We start from the raw sequence: 26381 nt of genomic DNA, 5'->3' as shown, positions 1-26381 counted from the left end.
TAATGTTTATCTTTGGGGTTCCTTGGGGTATCCTTGGGGTTAAAAGACGTGCCGGATTTAGAGTTATCTCCCATATTTTCTTTCATGAACGAATATATATAGCAAATTTTTAATGAAAATCTACACGTATTTTTATCATACGTTTTTGAGTTTATCCTTGCAAATGTGATATTGTGAAAACATAAATTAAAAAACCATCCCGTGATTTAGCGGGAATGTAATGCGCATGTGCAAGATTGTAAAATCAGAAAAATTCAGACGATTTCCAGATTTTTTAAAAAAATTTTTGTTGATTATTAATTAGCGAAGACTAATTGAGAAAAATCAAAATAAAATTGGTAATCTCCAAGTACCAAAATTGTTAAAAATATATAAAACAAAAGACAGTACTCTTCCGATTTCTCGGTAGTAAAGCCCAAAAATTCGAGTCTAGTATTATCGGTATTTTAATATAGTAGCATGGATAATCAACAAATATTGATGAAAGCAGAGTATGAAAAATATCTCTGTCATTATTATACAAGAAATACTACATGTAAACATTTGAGAGGACATATAGCTTTAGGGAGAAAGGATAGCCATGCTATCCTGGAATGTAGATCCATCAATAAATATGATGATTTCGACCTCTGCCCGATCTCCCATCACTGTCAAACAAGATTGACAAGCAGTACTTTATAATGAAACATTTATTGGTCAAATAATTTTACAACATGACAATAGGCAAACTTCACAACCAAATTATCACAATCTTTAGGAATGCTTGATGAATTTCAGTGTACAATATATCCTGCTTGAAGATTATAAGTGAAATTCACAGCAAAGGCAAAATGGGGTCCGTTCCCACAATGATTGTACATTGTACTGAATTGTTATAACTAATAAAAAGATATATCTAACCAACAAAAAAGTTGTAACAAAGGCACACTTAGACTTGGAATCCGATAAAGAGGTCTCTCATTACATTATAAACTATATGTCTTCAGTGAAAATAGATACAGTTCTGAAGAAGGCCATTAACGTACAATTTGCACTTAGGAGAAGAAATAATAACATTTAATGTCAACAAAAAAAAGGTAAAAAATAATATACATACAAAAATAAATCCATTGTAAATACATGTTTAATACACCAAAAAAAAATCAAACTGGAAATGCACTCGAATACCTCCATATTATCACAGTTTTTGTAACAAACATAAATAATAATAATATTATTAAGGTCAGGGGACGGAATATTAGCGGAATCATAACTTTTAAAGTTCATAACATAAATATACACAAAAATGCTGTGTTCACAAATCAACTTCCATCACAATAGAGTAGTGTTAAGAGTTGTCTGCCCTTTATTCACTGAGCTGACACAAGAGGGCAGCACCTTTAGAGATCCAGTAATCCTGCGGCTGTTTGGACGGCAGATGTACAAACACAACAAAGTTGGTGGAGTGACCTAAAAAACACAAGTCATGATTTTTTGGTAAAAGAAAATGATTTAAAAATAGACGACACACTAGAAATAAATGCTCCTAGGTATGAAGGTAAGTTATTAACTAAAGAGTCCTACCCCTATAGTAAATTGTGGATAATAAAGACACATTTTAAAAACCTAACTGTTCCCAACCCGACATCCCAAAAAAAATTTTAAGACCCCCCTCCCCAAAACAACTTCGAATTCATTGTTATAGATATCGTATCCCTCTCTCTCCTTTCTTTTACCCTGTCCCCCGACTCACCAGTTGTGGAGAGAACACCGGCCCTGGCTGACGTCTTGTACAGCGGTGCGATATAGTCAGCAGGATCGGGGACAAAGTCCATCTTGGGCTCCATGTGGAACATACAGAGGGCGGAGTTCATCACGCCCTTAATGGAGTCTGTGACAACCATCTCTTTCTCGTCCCAGCGGCACCCGTCCATGAACATCCCGTGGACCAACACTCCATCCTCGGGGTTCGGCAGCTGAAAGACAGCGAGAGGTGGTAAATAAGTTGATTGGGAAATTGTTGGTAAGAGGATTCAATTTGGTGGATTTAGGGGCTCACTAGTTGATTAGTGTATACAGGGAAAATTTTGCCTCCGTTTTATTTTCGCCCTCGTTGTCAGCGGGTGAATTTAAGACTGGGGAATTCTAATGTCTCAAATTATTTCTCTTTGATTTATTAGTTCATTTGGCGATATATAAGTTGATTGATAGGCTCCTGGTGAGTTTTTTTCACTTTAACCGAGCAAGAGCTAGGCAAAAACTAATATTCATGTAAATAAAACTAAATGACCCCTTCTCTGTAAAAATAACTGATCATCAGCAACAATAAATCTTTATATCTTCTTCTCAGAGAAACTTTTTTGTACATAAAAAATTAGCACCAACACATTATCCTATCAGTCTTTGTAGGTGACCGTTTGACCTATTTTCCACCTACCCCTTTATCAAGCTCAATCTCCTCCCCAAACTTGAGTTCGGCCATCTGTGCAGTGACCTCCTTCTGCTCACGGAAATGAGGGAGTGGGTGGAAGTGGAAGGTCAGGTGATCAATCGGCAGGTTATACTTCCTGGCGTAGTTCTGTAGCGTGCCAGTCAGGAAACCTACACAGAAAGATGTAACAACAAAAACATCCTAAAACACAATATTTAATAGAATAATATAGAGGGATTAATCTTCACCCACAAGTTATATACTTTTCATCCCAAAAGAATTTTGAAGCAAAGTGAATAGAGATTAAATATACATTTAAATGAATACGTGTACAAAAAGTTACATCCCAACAAGCCTTCAGAATTGGGTCCAATGAGTTTCAAAACTTTTCTATTAAATATCAATCTCCAAAAAGATCTGTCATTAACAAGCTGTCACTCTTCGAGTAATACTGACCTTGTGGGAAGAAAAATCCGGACATCCAGTAGGAGCGAGGCTGACCATGTCTGACCCAGTTATCAATGAAGGAGCAGCGATAAATCAGGTCATTGACCCAGCTCCCCAGGGGTTTGAGGGAGGGGTAGGCGGCGGCCGCCCACAGACTGGGGACCTGGCTGTTGAGGAAGGCGGTGTAAACCAGCTCCAACTCCTCACTCATCACCACGAAACCCTTGATGGCCTTCTGTAGCTGGTACAGGGAATTCTGGGAAGGAGATTGCTCATGGTTAGTTCAAGGGCATACATTGTAGAAAGGTGGCTGACGTTTATGATCTGATATGATTAGAATCCATCATATTTAAAATCTTTTGCCAGATAAAGCAATGGGTAAAAATAAATTGCCAGTAATACTCAAGATGAACTTTTTGGCCGTAGTTTGGCATAATTAATTATCATTTGTTCAAATCAAGCATTATTGTGCCAAAGACTTTTTTTTCAAATGTTTCCAGATAAATTTGATGAACAAATTCTAAATCTCTTCATGCTTAATTTAGAATAAGAGCTATACCAACATGAAAACATAATAACAAGGTCAACATGAGAAATGTCCTTGACCCCACTCTCACCTTGATGACCTTGAGCAGTTTGTTGAACCTGTCCACCTCCTGAGTGAGCACGGTGGTGAGCGAGTTGAGTCGGCCCTTTGAGTCGGGCTCAAACATCTCCTGATTGGCCTGCTCGATGTCGAGTTTGTCCATTAGTTTACCCAGAATGCTCTCTGCCAGCTCGTACACGATGTCGTCGTTGGATTTGCCTGTTCCCCCACTGGCCTGACGAGGCTGGACATCCAAGATGGTGCTGATCAGGTGACCAGTCTCCTCCGCCTGTTAATAACAACATCGTTTGAATTTCGTTTCTTTTATGATAATTCCTGGCATTAGAAATTAAACACTTTAAAATAGTTCTAAAAAGCCATAGCCTACTGCACACAATGGCAAATAACACTGGGCTCCAAAATCTCTATATCTAAAATATCTGTTAACTATTATATCTATCACCTCTTTAATGTGATAGGGTTTCAATTCTTTCCATTAAAACATTGAATAATATGTAAGATTTATCTTCATACAATGATAAGTACACATGTACTGTTCTTTGTTTTTGTTTTGTTTTTTTTAACAAGTAAACTGTTGTGATAAGTTACCTGGAAAGCGATGTTGGCGTTTTCGTGCATGCCGAATATCTCGGGTTCGTCGACGATGGGGAGGGTCTCTATGTAATCTCTGTACTCCTGTAGAGTCGGGTAGTCAGGGGCGTAGTAGATCCCTGTACACAACAAAACACAAATATCATTCTGTGTCAGGTTATATATTACACTAAGTCAGGTAAAATATTACACTAAGTCAGGTAAAATATTACACTAAGTCAGGTAAAATATCACACTAAGTCAGGTAAAATATCACACTAAGTCAGGTAAAATATTACACTAAGTCAGGTAAAATATTACACTAAGTCAGGTAAAATATTACAAAAATCAGGTTGAAAACTGTTGTCTATGTCACAGCAAGATCATACATAAAACTTGTCATAGAAGTTTACACAGAAGTTGAATAAGTAATGGTGGGCGTGTGACATAAGTTAGATAAAGCCTTGCAGTATAAAAAAGTTTAGTACACAACATTTTTTAATATGCAATAAGAAATAATTTCAGCCCATTAGAAATAATGTTACAAACATTTTAAAATTGTTCAGCATACCTGAGGGAGAATACTTGTAGTTTGGCTCCAGTGTGTTGGGGTAGAAGAACGTCTTGAGGATGGTCTCCAGACATCTCTGATCAATGGCGTCCGTTACACGACCCCCGTACGTAATCTGTACATATAAAGGGAGGCAAGTCAGACTAGTGCAGCACTAACATGTAGTTCGTGGCCCAACTATTTTGTTTTAATATTGTAAAAGTGGTTTTTATGCTGATGGTAAAGTACACATTTTCTACAGTCAAAGAAAATGAATAACCACACAAACTTTTGATTGTTTTACCGTACATGCTGGGGTATTTAACACAGTTTTAAGCTTACTGCATAACTAGCATAAATTTCCCCAACACATAAATAACCACTTTTACAGCACCTGTAGGTAAATTTATTTAGATTCTAGAGAGGGCTACTGACCATGCCGGTGATGTAGATGAGAGCGTCCCAGGGAATCACTCCGTCCGCACAGAACATCTGACAGTTGAGCTGAGCACACTCACGGTCACTGTCACTGAACTCGTACTGTAAAACAAACAGGTCAATGTAGAAATAAAATAAATAACCAGATAAAAAAAACCTAAAAAACTTAGAAGTAAAAAATAAGACTACTTGTACCATATGTAAGCTATTTTCTGTGTCTTAGAGAGAGAGAGAAAGAGAGAGAGAGAAATAGAGACAGAGGAGAGAGACACTGACCCTGATGTTCCAGCCGAGTGGTCCAAACTTCTTCCTCTCTAGGATGACAGCGTGGAAGAAGCAGATGCCGAAGATCATCCTCTTCCACTGTGAGGCCAGCACTGTAACATGAAACTGGTCATTGAGCAACTACAGACTATTAACAATACAATTGAATTGTACGAAACATGTTCACACTGCTTAATTTGAATAAAACAAGTTTAAAATTTACTAGAATTGGTATGCTTCAAATTATCATATACATGTATACTAGATTTTAAAGTAATTAACTATCGCTGTCTACACAAGTAAAATTGCAACTTATGTTCATCATATGTTACTCTTAAAATAGTTCTCCCCTTATGAAAGGGTTCGCTGGCCTTACAAATATCAATCCTCTAGAATAACCTTTGTTTGACAAAATGGTTTACATGTGTTCAAGATATATACTCTGGTTTAAAGCATCTGATCAGTCTGCCCAACATAACCTACCGTGCTCCTCAAAGAACTGGGGAGTGATCTCGGCAAAGGCCCTCCTCATGTTGGCGCGGATGCCCTTGGGCGGTTCATTGGTGACTTTGACACTGTTTTGGAGGACACTGACCGGGAAGTGTTTGGCGGGCATGGAGCTGAGGAAGAGTCGGAAGTCCTCGTGGATCTCGTCCGGTTTCTCCGACATATCCTTGACCATGTTCTCCATGGCCAACATCCAGGACGCCGCCAGGTGGCAGTTCTGTAGGAACACCCAGTCTCCGGTCTTGACCGCGGCCAGGATCAGCTTCTCAGCTACCGGGCCCTGACCTTGACCCAGGGAGATGGACTGTACTCTACAAGGTCCAAGTCAAAATATTATGACGAATATTGGTCCATCTCTTGTATTACCTGATGTATCATTGTATACACTTGTAATTCCATGTGATGAGCTAAATTTGATTTTCCACTGAATCTCAAAACCTCTAGGCTCAGTAAATATTATTCTTTGAGTGTAGATGAACCACTATTTTCACCTCAAAGAAGTAACAATTGTAAGATACGTCCTGATTACTTTACTTACTTGTCTGTGTATCCCTTGTCGCGGGCGAACCTAAGGAAGGCTCCCATGGGGTCTGAGCCGGTGCTCAGGACAAACACAAGGGGGGTAATCCTGTTCATGTCGTCGTACAGGGTCTGAAGGCCGACTGGGGGGCTCTCTACAAACTTCTGACCCAGGTTCTCGCGCACAAACTCGCTCACCGCAAAGACGGTCTAAAATATCACAAATCATAAGTTTAATGACTCGGATGCATTGAGAGATGGTTCAGTTTTCCTAGTCAGATTATTACTGTTATAGACCTAATGATCTAGTTTCAAGGATTTGTAGATTTATTGATAATGCCTCTATACATGAATTTCTTAAACTTTTGGATCTGCTGAAAATCGAAATCCAAAAAATTTACACTCAAGAAATGAGGATGAAAGCACAAAATTGACTTCATGAAGAGACTGTAAAATAAAATGGTACTGAATGATGCGTACCTTCTCTGTCTTGAAGACCTTGATGAACATGAGTTTCTGGAAGCTGGTCAGGCGTTTGTCCCAGTGACCCTTCGTTTTGTCAGACTCCATGTCCTCCATCGCCCCAGGGACGCCCTGCGGCTCCGGCGGGACGCCCTCGTATGTCTTGTAACTCTCCGGGTTTGCTCGTACCTAAAAACAGAGTCAACAAATCATAGAGACAAGATCTATAAAAACTTAATTCTCATATTAAAGCCTTTATGTTTGATTGTATCTAAAAACAACAGGGGAGTTATAGAAACAAGAAACAAGATCTGCTACTAAGATAGGGCCATTTTATTGAAGGAATGCAGATTGAAGAGAAGAAACATAATCTTTATTAAGTTATTCATTATAAACAGGTTTGGTTTTAGTTTAACAATGGTTATTCATTATAAACAGGTTTGGTTTTAGTTTAACAAGGTATCCATTATAAACAAGCCTATGACAACAGGACCCCCCCCCCCCCTTCCCAAAAAACCTTAAAGGTTTCCAGCTTGATCTCTAGAGACCAGAGTCTTTCATCTATTGAATTAATATTAAAGTCTGTAACTAACAGAACACTAGTCTGTAGCAAGGATTTTCCCCATACCTCCACTAACTAATAGAACACTAGTCTATAGAAAGGGATTCCCCCATACCTCCAATGTTCCGAGCTGGATCCAGACCGGAGTCTTGGTCAGATCCTGGTGGATCCCCTTGAAGATGGGGAACACCTCTCCGAGGTCGACTGCGTTGTTCCAGACCTTGATGTTGTTCAGGAAGGGGACGCTTGGCATTGGGGGTCGCTGCTTGTCCATTCCCGCTGATCCACGGAGGAAGAAGTTCCACTCGACCGGAGATATCTTCTCCTCCTGTTTCATTATCTCCACACACATCATGAAGGAGAACACCAGCTTGTCCTTCTCAAACAGGCCTCTGGGAAATCAATGAAAGATACATATAGACAGGGAGATAACTGTGAAATAAAAATCTATCCAACAAAGAATAGATCCAGATTTGTGGGAGATCACAGAAATACAGTCAGATTGTAGTTTAATAGACTTCTGGAAAATACGGAACACAGACTGTTTGATAATTGTCAAACTAAACCCCTGGAAACTCATTGAAACACAGACATTTTTTTGAGAACGTACAAGCTCTATAAAAGAAACAGCTAAGATCCCACTAGAGGGCTATCATTTAATGCTATGCTATATCAGTACTGCTGTTGGATCAGATAATTCCGTACCTGGCCACGTTGTTGTAGATGGTCATAGTTGTCTCCCTTAGACAGATCTTCAGTCTCTCGGCCAGCTGGTCGCTCTTCTCAGACGACTCAATGGTGGCATTAAACAGCTGTAACAATGACAATAACGTGACTGTGTAAACTACGTCAGAGACGAAGAGAAGAACAGCTCTCACAACGTAATAGATCTATGCTTAATAAATGAATTAATGTCATAAACTACAATGCTTCAAATCCGCTTTCTTTCTGATACAAACAATCCCTCTATACATCTGATACAAAGAATCCATTTGTACAGTAAGGACTTTGCTCATAAAGATCAAAATTAAAGTCTTAAAGATATAATTGATACATGGCATGTACATTAGCGCCATGTTGAATAAGGTCCTACCTGTTTGAAGTACTTGAGAGAGAACTGGTACATTGGGTCTACTTCTCCCATGCTGGCCACCACGAAGTATAACACAGAACCACGCGTGGCGACCGAGCGGTACTTCTCTCTAGCAGTGTTTATCTTCTCCTCAGTCACCTCGGCCTCACTCAACCTCTGTTTGATTACGCCGGATGTCACCTAGGTAACAGAAGTCAACAAAGGTCAAATGAGGCAACTTTCATCTTTATTTTTTGAATCAGAATAACTTGTCATACCTCATTTGTTTTCATGATTTATTCTTACTAAATACTTTGGACTGTTATAATAATTGTAATTACATATAATTTGAACTCATTTGATCTTTACCATAAATGTGTTAGATAATGACTGGACAAATTAGATAATTACCTTGGACTCGTTAAGTATGTTGATAAGCTCCTCGTTGTCTAGGATATTTCCCTGGGACTCAAACAACAGCTTCAGGATTCGGTCCTCTATGGCATTTAGCTGGTTCTTGTCTGAGTTGATCTTCACAATCAACTGGTTCCTCTGCTCCTCCAAGTCTGGTCGCTCCAGACCCACCACATCACTGAAACAAGGGGAGAAAACTCAGTGTAAGTAACAGAACATTCTAACTTCTCCCTCCCTCCTTACATTCTTCTCCCAAAATATTCTGTAAGCTCTTAGCTGCATCAATGGACCAAAAATATTTTTGCTGTTTTTTTTTTCTTTTAGGGTTTGGGATAGGTTATTTTCATTGAGGTTCAGCCAATGAGAGCTGTTGTTACCTGAGGAGCTGGTCCTCCAGCCCTGACAGTGTGACCGTGAAGTTAATGATGGTCACCTTGATGCAGACCTCGGGCAGGTAGTGGGGGTTGGCCATCTTGGAGGTCATGTAGAACCGGAAGTTACGGTCGTAGTCAATGTCGCTGTCTCCCAGACGAATCAGCAGACGGCCACCCTGTCATTAGAAAAAATGCACCGGTGAATAAGATCTCATTGACTGATCAGTCCGAGGAAAACATGGCTAAACATAGAAGATCCTAAGCTGGACTTATGAATAAGTTTATTTGAAATACATAAAACATGTGTAGGAAAAAGTCTAAATTTGGCATAGTACTCTGTGGGTTTCTTATAAAAATTATCAAGACTTGAAAAATTGAAAAAAAAACCAAGATAAAATACATGGTGGGTGGGTGTGAGGACTTACAGACATGAAGGTCTGTTTCAGTAGGACGGGCTCTAGAGCAGGGTCCAGGAACTCCCCGATGTCCTCACACAGGACGGGCATTCCAATCCGGATACAGTTCTCGAGCGTCCGGAGGAACTGTCCGTCCGTCAGCTTGATGATCTTCAGACCGTTCTTGGCCTCCCTGTTCCTGATCCAGCGGTTAGCCTGTCAGTGGAGACAATATTTAGTACCGTTGGGCCACAAAGACATTGGATAGGGGTGAACAACTGTACAAGACACCAAGACACTGAGTAAAACCTTAGACAATTAATCAACAGGTTTATCCTTGTTCCCGATCCATTCGTTGGCTTGCAGAGACATTAATGTTCATTAGAGGAAGCAAACAATGCTAAAATTCCTTTTGTTATTTATGATCTATAAATGGCATATCAAGACTGCCTGTTTTCTAACATTATGATACAAAGTATTTGAAGAATTACATGTAATATCCAAAGACCAATGCTATCATGGTGATCAAGAGTTCAAAACTTTCTAAAGCTCAGTGTGTGGAAATAGATGAAGATGATGAAGCATTCCTTGATTAAAATATTAATGAAAATAAAAATATTTAACTTCAAAAATGCATGTTATCTGTATAAATCATTCAGTAAAGCAACCAAGAATTACCTGCTCCTGGGGGTCAATCATCAGGGGCCAGCGACGCCCCCTGGTGACAAGAATGGCGTTCTCCGTGGACAGTTGGTCCTTGGGAAGTCCATCAGAGTTCCACTGTCGGATCTCGAACGGATCGGCCAGAACCGTGATGATGGTCATTCCCGGGGTCACAGGAATCTCCAGCTCTACGCAGCGATTGGTCCACAGTTCTACAAGTTCGTGGCGGTAGGTGCTGGTGAAGGCGCCATAGTACGCCACACATGCGGTGGACACAAAGACGTCACCCACCACGTTACCGATCTGCTTGTTGAAGTCCTGAAACACGATGGTTGGTGAATTTCAGAAATTTCATTTATTTAAAAACAGAAGTAAGAGTAGGGGACAACTATCACCACTTTACCATCATTTGTAAAAGACCAGTTATAGAGCATGAACTTAGATGCATGCATGGTAAGATTACACTTGATATGTCCAGATGAATTGAATTGATTACTGTAAAAGAATTAAAAGGTTGGTCTATTTTTTGACCAAGAAAAAGTCCACAACCTCCAACCTAAAAAAATACTTTTATCTAAAGTAAAGTCATCATTAAGACAAGCATTGAAACATATTTCCTGCACCAACCATTTTTAAACTTCCTCATTTTTAAACTATACCCCCCCCCCCCCCCCCAATCCCAATTAGTTTATAGGTTTTGATATCTCCCCTGACAAATCAATACAAGTCCCCACCTTGACGGTTTCGGCCCAGCGGATCTGCTCATCACCGAGTGCAGTGGTGAGTTTGGCGGCCCTCTTGAGCCGCGCGGCGGTGGTGGCGATGTTGCGCTCCAGCTTCTGTTTCTCGCGTACGCTGTTGTCGTAGGTGGCCTGGAGCTCCGCGATCTTGGCCTCCACCTCCGCTAGCTGGTCCTGCTTCTCCTTCAGTAGAGTCATCACCGTGTCCAGCTCCTTCTGGGCCTCAGCCAACCTGTCAATCAAATCAGACACCTGTCAGTCTAACCTGTCATTCAAACCGTGTGGGCGGAGTCAAATGAATTACTGTATCTCAATTCATAATTTTTTAAGGTTTTTGTCATTTGAAAATTACTCTGTTTCATTAATTTTATTTTAAGCTTTCTGTCATTTGCATTTTTGAAATTGTGCTTATTCACTAATTATACATAAAATGCAATTGAATGTAAAATTTGAAATTCTAATAGATTATCAAAATATCAACATTTACTGTACATTGAAGTTAAATAAAAAGATTTCAAACAAATATTTGCACACTGGTACATTTAAAAAACCAAACACGGACGGTTATGTTAGTATGGAGTGCAGGTTTTCATGCAGTTAAAGCAGTAATTATCTAGGAAATGTCATTGAGGTTATTATAATAATTGTTACATGATTGTGTAATCATTATCTGAGTAGAAGTATATATATCTATGCGTGTCAGAGGAATTTAACAGAAACCAGTTATTTCACAATCCTTGATATGATATGTACCAAGTTCCAAAGAAACAGATAACGAGAAAAAATCTACAAGAATTGACTATACAATATAAGTAATAGGTTCTTATTTATAGGAAAAACTCTAAAAGTTGTCTAGATACTGATTAAATATAGAGAATACAACGTAAGAAGATTTAAGGAATATTTTTTTTAAGGAATATTTTTTTCACTAGACATTCACTAAGCTATCACACTGATCTAGGCTATGAATTTATAGATCCTAGTCTATAGAAAACTACAATTTTTTTTTCAAAATTCTTCAGACACAATAAATTGAATTGAGTATCGCCAGTATAACAAGTTTTAACAGTGTTTTTGCCAAAATATCTACATAGTAAAGTTGAAGTTATTCTAAAATTCTAAAAAATTGATAATCTCTAGCAAAAATTCTTTAAATTGGTCAACTCTACAAACCTATCTATAATACATGTATATCCAAAATCTCTAAAATATTCTCTACACTACATATACCTGGTAATCTCTACACTACGAAATCTCTATTTACTTTCTACACTACATATACTTTATAATCTCTACCTACGAAATCTCTCTATTTACTTTCTACACTACAGATACTTTATAATCTCTACCTACGAGATCTCTCTATTTACTATTTACACTACATATACTTTATAATCTCTACACTGAAATCTCTCTATTTACTATTTACACTACATATACTTTATAATCTCTACACTGAAATCTCTCTATTTACTATTTACACTACAGATACTTTATAATCTCTACACTACGAAATCTCTCTATTTACTATTTACACTACATATACTTTATAATCTCTACACTACGAAATCTCTCTATTTACTATCTACACTACATATACTTTATAATCTCTACACTACGAAATCTCTCTATTTACTATTTACACTACATATACTTTATAATCTCTACACTACGAAATCTCTCTATTTACTATCTACACTACATATATTTTATAATCTCTACACTACGAAATCTCTATATACTCTCTACACTACATATTCTCTGGATATAATTTTATACTCTAAGTATTCTGCAAGAGATATTCTGTCTACACTAGAGAGTGGTACTAGTTTTACACTACTCTTCCTCTGCTACACTAGAAAGTGGTACTAGTTTTACACTACTCTTACTCTGCTACACTAAAGAGTGGTACTAGTTTTACACTACTCTTACTCTGCTACACTAGAAAGTGGTACTAGTTTTACACTACTCTTACTCTGCTACACTAGAGAGTGGTACTAGTTTTACACTACTCTTACTCTGCTACACTAGAAAGTGGTACTAGTTTTACACTACTCTTACTCTGCTACACTAGAGAGTGGTACTAGTTTTACACTACTCTTACTCTGCTACACTAGAGAGTGGTACTAGTTTTACACTACTCTTACTCTGCTACACTAGAAAGTGGTACTAGTTTTACACTACTCTTACTTTTGTTTCTTGGGTTGGACAAGTCGATAGACTTGAGCGTATGTATCCATGGCCATCACCCACATACACATCGACTTACAGGCCTGTAAACAGTTTACAGTAACACGTAAATTATAAGGTACATAACACACGTAAACCCGTAACCCTGACTGAGTACTATAATATTTTGCTTGATCTGTCAGCAGTGGTCTCCCTTGGCAGGTCTCTGTAAATGCTTATTAGTGTATGGTTGTGTTAATTACACTGTTTTTTTTTAACTGCGTAAAGGGTTATCTTTGCTCTTATAAATTTTTGAACAATTACACTTCCAAAAGATTCATCCCGGCCCATTTTATCTTGATCTTAACACAGAAAAATAGTAAAATGGTAACACATTAAAATGCTGTAGCTTTGATAGAATTTGAAATAATCTCATTTTGATAGTTTCAATCTGATTTTTATCTGAAAATAAGGTGAAAATCAAGTCATTCTGGAGCAAAAATTTTCCTTTTTACAGCACACAATCCATGTTAAACTAAGTGAAGTCGACACAGCAAAGACATTAAAATAACAAAATCAACACACAGATACAAAATAAACGCTTGCAAATGCAGTAATAGGGAAGTAACATAAAGAAAACACGCTGCAGGCAGAACAGGGGACAGTGTTACGCATGGCGTCACATTCTCAGTGTTAATCGTGTCGTCACGCTCCAATTCACTTACTTAGCTCGCTTGGGCTCCACAGTTCTGAAGACGTGGGAGTAAGAATCCATGGCCAGCACCCACATACACATAGACTTACAGGCCTGTGGGGGAGACAGAGTGGTCAGTTACAGAAAAGTAGGTCAACCCATCCCCCAGGGTCAGGACAGTCCCTGGGGGGTGAGGGACCCTGACTAACAGAAGGAAAAACAGAATGGTAAAACAGCATAAAATGATTCAAAGTAAAGTTATTGTTTTCATGCAGAAATTTTCATTTCCCGAGAGAATATGGAATTGTATTAATGAGACTTTGATGAATGAAGATAATGTGGTGAGAGTTTTTTAGATTGAAGAAAAAAAGAGAGTGGTCATTCATTGGGAAGATTCCAACCGAAATAAAATATATGACAGAAAATACTGTTCATCTGATCTCAGCTGCACCAAAATAACCAAAGTCATTTATTTGGAAGTAAGATGAATAGATAAGATAAATGTGTTTCTCTGAAATCTTTCGTGAATCAGGTTCTCTGTAAGGAAGTCTACAATCTTTGACATTGAAACAATATTATGACAACTACACACCTTTATATAACATCCATCAATAAATTATGTGATTTCATGTCATTGTATTTTCTTAAATTCATTCTCAAACATTTTATACATAAAAAGATTAGAAAATAACAGGACTGAAATAATGCAAATAAACAAGCTCTCTGCCTACCTTTGAGACTTTCTCGACTTTTTCTGGGATAAAGTTTGGATTGTCGATGTACTTTTTGAGTTTTTTGAGCATCGAGTCTGGGATACTGTCTTTGTCATATGTCTGTAGATTCTTCAGGAAGTTGGCGTCTCCCAGCAGCACCTTGGCTGACGTCCAATCAGTCCTGTCAACCAAACCGCAGTAAACAATGATCAGTACTGACAAACTTGACAGTACCATGGATTCTTTATTTTACACAAGTATCTTTCTGCAGATAGATCTTTATCATCTTAAGCCTTTGACTTGGGTCACTTACTTGGAGATACACATATCATTTAAAAGATAGATCTCTACACAATATGATGAACTTTGACCTGGGTCACTTACTTGGAGCCAAGCAGGATACACACTGCCTCCATGACTGTCTGTACGAGCTCGGGTGGCTTGGAGAAGACTCGAAGCTCAGCAATATCGCTCTTGTCGAGTGAATCCAGTGCCTTCACTGCAGCCTCGAGGGCAGGCAGGGCCTGGTCGAGGTCACGTTGGGCGTCGTCGGCGATGGCCTGAGTCTCTTCAGCCTTAACCTTGGCTACAGCCTCGTCCTCTACCACCACTTTACGCACCTTTAGAATGAAGTCAACAGTTTTTCATTAATTTGAAATCGAACCTGAATTTTGTTTACTATTACATAACTTTCTAAAAGTATTATAATCTCTCAGTACTTTACACATGACTTATCGCTGAATCAGCTACAGCCTATCTAAGTCATACAACCTATTGACAAGTCATCAAGTCAAATGACCACCAAACAAGTCATAAGACTTATCAGTAAGTCAAATAACACCTAGAGTCCATGATGACCATTAGACAGATGACCTCTAGACAAGTCAGATGACCTCTATGTGACCTCTGTGTGACCCTGACCTTATCAGCAGCCTCCTGGTCCACCACGAGTCTCTCCATCAAGTTGTTGGTGTCCTCGGACTTCTTCTTGAGCTCTGGCTCGAGTGCGATGAGTTCCTTCTTCATCTTGTCCACGAGCACGTTTGTCTCCAAGATCTTCTTCAGACCATTGTCCACACGGTCACGCGCCATCTTCAGCTGTCTATAACACAATAACAAACCTTAATCAACAACTGCAATAAAGAGGTAAAACAAGACACTCTGCAGAAAATTGGTGCAGTTTCCCACTGGCTGTGGGAAAACTCAGTGGAAAATAACATGTTTAAAAGACACTCAAGTTTGATGTGGGTTTGAATATGGAACTGACAATTGCATACTATAGACTATGTAGTTTATCAGACAAATCCAATCTATGAAACTAGTTTTTGACTTTCCAAAGTTATATGTGTCCTAACAAAAGGGGCCAAGTACTACTCTCCTTAGTTTAACTGTTTTGAAAATAAAGCAAGGGTTGTAAAAATAAAATAACTCTGTAAGTTTAACTGTTTGAACACAAGGGTTGTAACTGACTTAGTTTTTTCCTGCAGCATGGAGATGTAGATGCGGATCAGCTCGAGGTAGCTGGTCGGGGTGGTGTAGTAGCGCCGCTTCAGCTCGTTGTAGAATCGCTCGGCCATGTCACTCACGCTCATATGGATCTCCACGCACATCTCAGCAATCTTTTGCTGAAAAACGGGGGACAAAGATTCATTAGACAAGTATAACTGTCAAAAATGGTGAAATATCTGCTAAATTAGGGACTTATATTTTTTAAGAATAAATACAGCTTTGCTAAAAATCAAGATTATATATTCTTTTGATGCAACATTATTAAGGTACCTCACTTCACCTACACTTATACTTTTTAAGACACTGCCTCACAAGATGGAGATTTAAATGTTTTGTTAAACTGTTAATATCGTTCGATTGGGTTGTATATTGTTGTCGTAGTTCAGTGGTTAAAGTAATGGGCTTCTGAACCACAGATCATGAGTTTGAATCCGCCAAGAGCTTTTGTTCAAGTTAACTGAATTAAATTTTTGAGAATGTAATTTTTCATCTAAAATTGCACATTTTTTTTCCTATTAGACTTAAATACTTCCTATCCATTATGATATCTATCATAATCAAGTAATTTTCTGCTGATCTGAGAAAATATTTCAAGGTGTAGTGAGCCCCCTTAATTTTATTTGGTCTTAAATTGCACAATTTTAGTGAAAATATGCCTGCTGAATTCTGAAAAATATATGTACTATCCTTTTTGAGTTCTGAGTTCAAAACTCACAATCATACTGAGTCATTGATTCTATTTTAGGCATCAACTGAGCCTATTTTTCTGTGACTTACCTTCAGACTGTCCTCTCCGAGTTCGACGCTCTCAAAGAACGACGTGGACACACTGAGTAAGGCCTCGCGCGGCCATTCCGTGAACCAGTCGATGGTGCAGCAGTTTACAAGGGAGGGGAACATACGACAGCGCGTCCTGAAGGCGCTCCCCACTGGACTCATACACAGCACGATGTGGAGGTTGTTCCTGACCCTGTTGATACAGAAGTCGTAGATCGCGTCCCTGTTGCCCTCGGCGATGCCTACTTCCTTTGCGGCCGGACGACAGCCGATGATCAGCTGCTCGTACTCATCTGGTTCAAACAGGTTTGGCACCTCGCCAGAGTTCAGGATGTTGTTGATGTCTTCTAAGAACTCCTCTACAACAATCTACAACAACAAGGTAATTCAATATACACAACAATTTCCAACCAAACAACTCAGTATTTACATAAACAATAATAATGACATTAGTATTTGTTTGAAGTGCTTGTCATATAATTCCCTAATAAATAAGAAATTATTTGCAAAATGTTATAAAAAATGCTTACTTAAATCTCAAAGCATTCTATCTTTTTTGGAAAGCAATAATTAGAAATCCCCTTGACTTAGTAGTTCTAGTTCCGGACTATTTACCTGTGTGTCAGTGAACAGGAAGGTGGTGTGTGTGTTCTGGACCCCGGCGTAGTGATACAGCTTCTTCAGGTCATCGTGGAACTCGGCGTAGCCATAGCCTCGACTCAGCTCAATCTGTACACACTTGTAGGAGCAGATGTGGGAGGCCAGTCTGGGGGGAAATAAGTATACACATAAATATCTATGTACACATGTAGGAGCAGATGTGGGAGGCCAGTCTGGGGGGAAATAAGTATACACATAAATATCTATGTACACATGTAGGAGCAGATGTGGGAGGCCAGTCTGGGGGGAAATAAGTATACACATAAATATCTATGTACACATGTAGGAGCAGATGTGGGAGGCCAGCCTGGGGGGAAATAAGTATACACATAAATATCTATGTACACATGTAGGAGGCAAGCCTGATCAAATAATTTATATACAAATAGTTCAATTACTCCCATACAATAATTCATACACTTACTTAGCCTTAATTGTCCAACCAAGATTATACCTTTATAAACCCTATATATGAATGAATTAAAAATTTATTCCTACAATTATTATTCAAAACTCAAAGGATTTGACACTCCACTGCTTTAATTACCTGGTCAGTGACTGTTTGCCGGTACCCCCGACACCGACCAGCAGGGCGTTTCCTCGGTCCTGACGAATCATGCGGGCGATACGAGAGACATGCTCAATGGCGTCCAGGAAAAACACAAGCTTCATCTCCTTGGAGGAGTTCATGTTGAAATCGTCCAGATACTGTAAACAGCAGAGTCAGAGGGTTAATGGGCAAACAAATAAACGGAATATCACAATGGTTTTGATCACCAGTCTGATACCATCGGGATTTTGATACATCCAAGCTATACAGCAGCTTTTTAAGGCCAATATACCATTCCTTACTTATATCACAGTTTCTTCAATATAACAAATCAATTGTATTGAAAGTAAGACATCCCCCTTCCATACACAAAGAGACTTACATCCTGTAGTACATTGGTCAGTTTCTTCATGTCGCTCAGCTCCTCGTAGATCCTGTCTGCTCTCTCCGCGCCGAGCTTGATGAAGTCTCCAAAGATGATCGGATGTGTGGTGAAACTGTCCGCCTCCACATTCTGGGTACAAGACAGCAATATATTTATTTATATCGTGATCGATCAAATCATATTTTATCTAATCAACTACCTATATACTCTTGGTTTTTTAATCTTTCTTTAAAGGTTATTTCAGGTACAGAATTTGTTTGCTTTGCATACTAGGATGTAGTAATAGGATGGAGAAAAGAAAACACAATTCAAGCTACTCACCACTCAGAAGAGTTTACTATCCATCAGCTTGCATAAAGTGAAAGTACTTCTAAACGTCTACAGAAAACTGATATTTATAATTACACTACAGATTAAGACACTCACCTCCCCAAAGTGTTTACTGGCCATCTCAGCCAGCATAGTGTGGAAGTACTTCTTGTCCTCGTTGTTGATGAGTCGGTCGTGGAACACGCGCATCGACTCGTGACAGAACAGTCGGAACACCTGCTTCCCGTCCCTGATCACGCCAGTGTCCGCCTGCAGCAGACCTGGTGAAAAAGAAACGGAGAGAAAAAGGTGAGACGGGACAACACATACAATATATTGATAAACCACTGGAAAACAGCACTAAAGAAATTCAGAGGTCAGGCAAAAATATACATATTTATTCTTAAACATAAGGAACGCGAAACAGCTGAAAATTCAGTCTTAAGCAAAAATCAATGAAGCAATGCATTATATGAACACAATACCATTATTGTCCAAAAAATCAGGTCATTTTTGTAATCTACTGGCCTATTGTCTTTTGAAAGAGTTGTTAATTTTACCCTCATTACTTTAGAACAAGAGTTTCAAAATGCTGATTTAATTAGCTAAATAAAGGTATCAATTTTTGTTTTTTGCAAACTGTAATTATAATTTTCAAAAGAACTTTCAACGTAATATGTTTCATATTGAGTTTCAATCAAAATTTTCTAAAGAGTTTTAATGGTCTCCATGTCAAACTAAGAATAGTACATTAAAGGAAGTCAAACTTGATCAGCTTGAGCTAACCTTGGATACACTTGGACAGATCACGCAGGTTAAAGACGTAGTGAGATTTGGCGGGAGTGGGGAGGAGGTCGGTCGACATCCTGCCGTAAATCTCCACGGCAGCCTGACAAATCGGTTCTGTTGTCTGACGCACGGCCGTGGGGAAGTCCATGAAAAACCCAGCCAGGATTTGCTGCAAAAAAATTAAATCCAATTAAATTACTGTTTCTACAAACCGAAATCAAAGCATAAATTTACTTACAGAATTGATAATTATGTACAACGCGAACGATTTCATATACTTTTAATTTCAAATCTCATTCATATACAAATTAACCAAACCATCAGAAGGTCAAAGGTCACCAGTCATGTATAGGCATACTTGGATCAGATATTTATACAAGACTGGACAGTGTCCTTACCATGAACATGTGTTTGAGGCTGTGTTCTGAGGGAGGGGGGATGGACAACATGGCGAAGTGACGGAAGAATCGCGGAGAGACAGGGTTCCTTCCTCCACCAGGGGGCGCACAGGCCGCGGATAACGTCACATCCTGTAAATAAAGAATAGCGTCACAATTATACATCAAAATTGTTATTATTAATAGAAATTATAAATCAGAAACTTTTTAAGAAACTATTTTATGAAATATTATAAAAACAATACATTTGAAAATGTCATACTAAATGTGTAAGACAGGCCTGTCACCATCAGTGTTAAAAAAAATATTCTCCCTAAATAAACTTACAAAGTTTTTTTTAAAATGAGAGTCTCTGTTTTAAGCAAACATTTCAGCTTATGGGCGATACATAGGTCTTTTTATCAGAGCAGGTTGCTAACATTTGTGCTTACTAATAACATGAAAATGCAGACATTGGGAACTCTCCGGCAAGCACTTCTCTAGTATGAGTGTCTGCTCCGCTAAACAAGCCCCTGGTGTATGTTACTAAAATATTAATATAAACAGAAGAATGTCTTACATGGATTTCCTTCCAGAAGAGTTTTTCTCGGTCGTACATTCCCCCGAAGTCCTGGTACTGTCTCAACAGTTCAATGGGTGGCTGAGAGCCGTAAGTGTCCAGTTTAGGCATGTTCAAATCGTCCACAAAGATTATCACCCGCTTGCCCAGCGGGGCACCGATCACATTCTTCCTGCGTTTCTCCAGCTTCCCTTCAATCATTTCCTGGGTTCTCTTACTGCTGGTCTGAGCCGAGAAGTTGATGAACTGTGGCACGTAGTCGGCTTTCTCAGCGATTCCATTCAGGAGTCCTCTAGCAACTACAGACTGTCAAACAAACAAATTGGTATATTAATATTGTAATACTTTCTCGTGAATTTAGTACATCCAAACATTATTTGAAACTTTGTTAATCTTGTCTTACCAGATAAGAATTATGCATGTAAAAATTGCTACTTTGTTCTTAAAAATTAATACAGATTATTGAATGAATCATATTTAAATGGCAAACATTTCTATAACCTGTTTTTACAATCTTACCTTTCCGACACCTGTTCCACCTGTGTACAGCACGGAGTGATTGACGGACAGGAACTTTTCCAGCAGGTAGCCGAACCTGACCGTGTCGACGGTAGGGACCAACATCTCAAAGAACGGCACCTCCTTATCGTACTTGAAGGGAGGGACGATCTTCTCCCACAGGTCCATGCGGCGCGTCTCAAAGTCCATGTAACAGCTCCACAGGTCGCCAGCATTGGGCAGCTGTCAAATAGAGGGGGTGTCAAAAGTAAGGTCATTTCATCTAATAAAGGGGGAGTCAAAAGTAGGGTCATTTTTTATAATAAAGGGGGAGTCAAAAGTAGGGTCATTTCATTTAATAAAGGGTGTGTCAAAATATAATCACTTTATCAAAATAGGATGTTTCAGTTCATCAAGTACAGATAGTGTTAAAAGTCTGATCACTTCATTACAAACAGGAGTCAATGTCTAAATTATGATTCCATTATCTAACATTAAGGAAGTACAAACCTTGGCATCTCCATTGTCCTCAAACTGCTGTCTGACGAACGTATCGAACGCGTCCCAGTAATTCTCGGTGATGTTCCCGCCGATACACCACAGGTAGCAGAACACGAACGTCGTACACAGGATCGGGTTCAGCTTGTTCATGTCCTGGTTCAAGTCCGGTCCGCCGCGACGGAACAAGAGGGACTCCAGGAGACGACACAGCGTGGTCACCTTACTGATGTCCACCTGTACACAGGTAAATATTATACAGGATTACACAGGTAATAATTACAGTAGTTATGATCAAGATGGTATTATCATATATGACACAGGTAAAAAAAATTCTATAGGTAAAAAGGTAAAACACGCAGGTAAAACCAGTATTACTTTACAGAAGAAGAAAAGTGAATTTCATTCTAATCATACAACAAAAATATAATACAGCTAACTTCGGTTGTAGCCAATACATACATTAACTGACTCAATGATTACTGTAATACAGTCATGTTCTAATGGATTCAATAAAAATCCACAAATAGACATAGAGCATTACCTGGTTGATGCTCTGCTGACATTTCTTGCGGATGAATGTCAATCCGTCATCCACATATCGGACAAACAGATCCAGAATGTACTCGCGAATCTCATCCTTCACTTTATCCGCGTATCCATTCATCCACGTCTGGGTGAAGGGCAGCCACTTCAGCTCCTCAGGGTCCACAAACACCATGCCACACCTGTACAGGTAAAAGTAAACATAACATGACATAAGGACAGGTAAATAATTATGAACATATCATACCTGTGCAGATAATTTCTTTTATCATACCTCGTCATTAAATACTTATTAATAAAATCACAATCTCTATAAATATTAAGCTTTAAAAAAGTGGATGCATATACTTCTGTACCATTTTCCAAATCCATTGACATTTTTATTAACTTTGTTACACAATATTGAATTATTTTTTTTGCAAAAAAGATATCACAGCTGTCAGTAAAGTTTCATCTGATACTTTTTCTGATATACTGGTATACAAAATCTTCATAAACTTTGTTTAACATTTCCTATTAACCATACTCCTATTTCAACAGTCACTTTAATTATCAAACTATTTGTCTTAACAATGGACATCAAACAACATGAGTATGTAAGAGTGGAACTTTACCTGCTAACAGTGGCAGGGGAGGCGACTGCGAGGTCCTGAACCTCAAACAACATGTGTATGTAGGGGGTGAACTTGATCCTCTCACTGTTGGCCAGACACAGCATCTTGTTGTCATCCAGTACTGTGTTCATGTTCTCAATCCAAAGGGCGTCGACCGGGCCGTCACACACCACCCAGTGGTGGTCCATAGAGGTGTCCTGAATATGGAGAAAGATAGAGAAATAATAGAGAATGTTCTCAGGGGGTCACACACCACCCAGTGGTGGTCCATAGAAGTGTCCTGAATATGGAGAAAGATAGAGAAATAATAGAGAATGTTCTCAGGGGGTCACACACCACCCAGTGGTGGTCCATAGAAGTGTCCTGTATATGGAGAAAGATAAAGAAATAATAGAGAATGTTCTCAGGGGGTCACACACCACCCAGTGGTGGTCCATAGAGGTGTCCTACACAAAAATAGAGAGACAAGTATAGAGATTTATATTCTATAAAACTTTTTACATGCTTGGAGAGATGCCTTGACAGTTATGGTCATGGTAATTGAATTATCCCCCAACCTTTATCAATATCAGACCTTACACGAGTTAAACCCCATGACAGACTCCTCTAGGGTCAGCCTGCGATTGTCCACACATTGTCTGACTTTCCTGAGTACTTCCCTCCTTCTCCTTCAACAATCTCAGACCCCCCCCCTCACTTCCACATACCTGTACACATTGTCAGAATACACCTGATTTCTTCCCCTCCCCGTAACAATGTTAAACTCACACCCCCTCACTTCTACCTACCTGTACACAGGATCGGACGGTCATGGCCATGAGACCGTCGGACCACTCGAGTGTGAGTTTGTTGATGCCCCCGTACAGTTCCTCCATGGTGATAGACTTGGGGTTGAGGACGTGGGTGTGACACGGCTGGTAGAACGGGTTCTCTACCCCCGCCGCGTGGAGATTGGTCAACGTGTCCTGTAACACCTGTAACAGAGAGAGACAGGTAACTCAGGTGTGTCACAACACACAGACATGCTCAGGTAAGTCAAGAGAACCCTTAACTCATATAGCAGGAATAAATATAACTTCTCCTAGCATGAGGCAATTGCTGAATCCTTTATATCATGATACTAATCACATGATATGCCCTTTTCTCCAATTAACATGTACACCAAGGCACTTTCTAAGGAATTTTTTTGTTGCTGTTTTTCCCTAATTATGAATCAGATGAACACGAAGGCAGTTGAAAAAATTGAAATAAAAACCTCCATGTTTTCACATACTCATAATCATACTGTAGACCCAGATTTATCAACTTTGACCTTTGACCTACCGTGTAGCAGGTGGTTTTGCCCCCGCCTGTGGGCCCCACCAACATGACCCCGTGGCGGACCTCCATGGTCTCGTAGAACTGGATGATCTTCTTGATCTGCGTTTGGATGATCTGGAGTTTCTTGGTCTCCACCACATTCTTGATCTCCTCCTCCAGACGGCCGTAGTCGTGCTCCGGAATCTCCACTCCAGGGAACAAGTCCTGCAGGATGGCCTACAAAGTAAAGGATCAAAAAATACAATCATAACAACGCTATACTTATCCAAGCACTATTTTTAAAACATGGATACCCTTAACAAACACTGTCTACCAAATCTGCATTGGTGAAGTTTTTCAGGCAAATTGTCCTCTGATATGACAATCAAAAGAAATATTGATAAATTTTAATCTTAATTGCAGCCATTTTTAAAATTTCGGATCAAAGAAAAAATTAACAAAATCATTTCTTTATCATAGACTAGCGTAAAAGGTATGGAAATCTTTATACATTATTATATATACAAGAGAATCCATTGGCAAAAAACTACCAGAAGGTTGAAACAACCATTGATTTGACAATACATGAAAATTTGCCCCCAGACATTCAACTATCATGTACATACCTGGAAGAGAGATGCGTCCTGCTTGAGGAACTTGGGGAGGTTGCTGTCCCTGAGGGCACGAATCAGTACCACGTCCTCGTTCTTGTCGGGGTTCTGTCGCTTCAGCGCCCCCGCCATCACCAGCACCGACTTGACCGCCCGCATCCCGAAGTCGTAGTGGTCCTGCTGGGACAGCTGCTCACTGCACAGCTTGTACATTTGTACCATCTTCTTGGCGAGGTTCTTGGAGGACTCGAAACCCTCCGAGTATAGAATCACCTCAGCGATCAGGGCTAGAGAAAGATAAAAGCATTAACAGAGCTAAAGAGAGGGAGAAAAAAAAGATCTGTTCAGCAATTAGAGAGAAATATTAATGAATGGTACAGAAATATTTTCTTATACAACGAATAAGAAACTGTAGATTCCTAATTAAACGCAAGAAATTATTAATATCTCTTTAAAATTGCCAAAAACACATTTCGCGGATTTTTGAATCCAGGTTTTATTTTTCAGACAGATGTAAACTAAATAAGTCTTTGTGAAAACTTGACTTTTGCAATTTTATATTCTTGCCCACTGTTTCAAAATGGTTGAATCAAGGAAATAAGTACTCGCGTAAAATAAGGAATCCACAGTAGTCAGTCTGTTAAGTCTAATTTAATTTAAACATATTTTATTGAATTAGTTAAGCTTACCATAGTCAGGCACCATCATAGAGATAGGCCTAAACAGGGCCTTCAGGTTGTCGGGTAACTCTGTTCTCCCGGCGTACCCAGGGTTCATGGTGATGAAGGCGGCGCAGGTCATCACCAGTTTGATCTCGCGACCCTCAAACATGAAGCGCGAGACCTTGGCAGCCTTGGCGTTACGGATGGTGATCAGCTGCTGGGCGATCACGGAGAGGACCTCAATGTCGATACGGTTAAACTCGTCAAAACAACACCAGGCACCTGACTGAGCCAGACCGGAGAAGAACCGACCCATCATCTGGAGAGAAAAGCAGGCAAGGTATTAAAACGGAGAATTTAATTGACCAAAAAATAAAAGGAACATCATCTTATGAGAAAAATAGCAGTTTTACATGAGTTCTATCAGCTTGAAATGTGTCCTTACTTTTCAGTATGATCATCAAAACGTGACTTGACTTTTACAAATTTTTAATCCTCAAAAATAGCTTCATACACATTTAATATTCTTACAAACTTAATTGCACAAAGATGAAATTTTTAAATTATTTTGAGACAACCACAATATATGTATGATTTATCTAATATGGGGACACCGACCTTGTAGTCGAGACCGTCAGAGCAGTTGAACACCACACACTGTTTGGCGAGCGACTTGGCGAGATCCTTGGTGGTCTCTGTCTTTCCTGTCCCTGCAGGGCCGGCCGGGGCACCTCCCAGATCTAACTGTAGGGCTCCCATCAAACACAGGTAACAACGATCAGTGAGGGGGGTGATGACGAGACGAGGTGACGCCCCGAGATACTCGTAGCCATACACGTACAGCGAGTTGGACATCCTGACCACACAGTTGTCCATCTCGAGATCCCAGTAATATCTCAACTGTTTCTGCCACTCAAAGTTAGTCACTGTGTCCACCTTGGAGGCGACCATTCCCGTGATCATATCTCGTCCGTGGACGTCAATTGTGATCAGGGCACACAGGTTCGCTCGAGCAAGTTTGGGGATTTCCCCTCTCACAATGCTGGCCAACTCATTCAGATCCTACACAAACAAAGGACATAGATGTTAGTCTCAATACTGATACATGTTTTCATTGATTAATCTAATTCCTTTGAAAGATAATTAA

The 26381-nt window shown here is 39.4% G+C and overlaps 1 protein-coding gene across 4 annotated transcripts in view; it reads right to left on the bottom strand.

Moving 5' to 3' along the window:
* Positions 1–671: 671 nt before the first annotated feature.
* The window catches only part of LOC105319445 (dynein axonemal heavy chain 6), a 67201-nt gene continuing 41491 nt past the window's right edge, over positions 672–26381 (bottom strand). For 3 of the 4 annotated variants that reach the window (XM_034465424.2, XM_066081409.1, XM_066081403.1), the window contains 42 exons: positions 25853–26296; positions 25262–25553; positions 24588–24859; positions 23986–24198; positions 23451–23636; positions 22663–22859; positions 22047–22230; positions 21515–21739; positions 21026–21247; positions 20507–20812; positions 19948–20079; positions 19547–19718; positions 18878–19041; positions 18449–18580; positions 18064–18224; positions 17472–17622; positions 16857–17225; positions 16041–16195; positions 15492–15672; positions 14955–15190; positions 14589–14751; positions 13889–13971; positions 10989–11226; positions 10270–10572; positions 9622–9807; positions 9200–9372; positions 8820–9000; positions 8430–8609; positions 8042–8148; positions 7452–7728; positions 6793–6963; positions 6332–6522; positions 5770–6104; positions 5299–5399; positions 5020–5124; positions 4606–4720; positions 4053–4174; positions 3475–3732; positions 2867–3113; positions 2417–2580; positions 1733–1955; positions 672–1449 (listed from right to left, as the gene is read on the bottom strand). In XM_034465424.2, coding sequence (XP_034321315.2) covers positions 1346–1449; positions 1733–1955; positions 2417–2580; positions 2867–3113; positions 3475–3732; positions 4053–4174; positions 4606–4720; positions 5020–5124; positions 5299–5399; positions 5770–6104; positions 6332–6522; positions 6793–6963; positions 7452–7728; positions 8042–8148; positions 8430–8609; positions 8820–9000; positions 9200–9372; positions 9622–9807; positions 10270–10572; positions 10989–11226; positions 13889–13971; positions 14589–14751; positions 14955–15190; positions 15492–15672; positions 16041–16195; positions 16857–17225; positions 17472–17622; positions 18064–18224; positions 18449–18580; positions 18878–19041; positions 19547–19718; positions 19948–20079; positions 20507–20812; positions 21026–21247; positions 21515–21739; positions 22047–22230; positions 22663–22859; positions 23451–23636; positions 23986–24198; positions 24588–24859; positions 25262–25553; positions 25853–26296 — 8421 coding nt within the window. In that variant the 3' untranslated portion in view covers positions 672–1345. Of the gene's footprint in view, positions 1450–1732; positions 1956–2416; positions 2581–2866; positions 3114–3474; positions 3733–4052; positions 4175–4605; positions 4721–5019; positions 5125–5298; positions 5400–5769; positions 6105–6331; positions 6523–6792; positions 6964–7451; positions 7729–8041; positions 8149–8429; positions 8610–8819; positions 9001–9199; positions 9373–9621; positions 9808–10269; positions 10573–10988; positions 11227–13184; positions 13268–13888; positions 13972–14588; positions 14752–14954; positions 15191–15491; positions 15673–16040; positions 16196–16856; positions 17226–17471; positions 17623–18063; positions 18225–18448; positions 18581–18877; positions 19042–19546; positions 19719–19947; positions 20080–20506; positions 20813–21025; positions 21248–21514; positions 21740–22046; positions 22231–22662; positions 22860–23450; positions 23637–23985; positions 24199–24587; positions 24860–25261; positions 25554–25852; positions 26297–26381 lie in introns of all 4 variants that reach the window. The other variant, XM_066081400.1, reaches the window with a different exon arrangement.

This window comes from Magallana gigas, chromosome 1, assembly GCF_963853765.1.
Source record: "Magallana gigas chromosome 1, xbMagGiga1.1, whole genome shotgun sequence".
Taxonomy (NCBI): Eukaryota; Metazoa; Mollusca; class Bivalvia; order Ostreida; family Ostreidae; genus Magallana; species Magallana gigas.
Note: the sequence above shows the minus strand (reverse complement) of the source record. Positions and strands in the feature narration are given on the sequence as shown.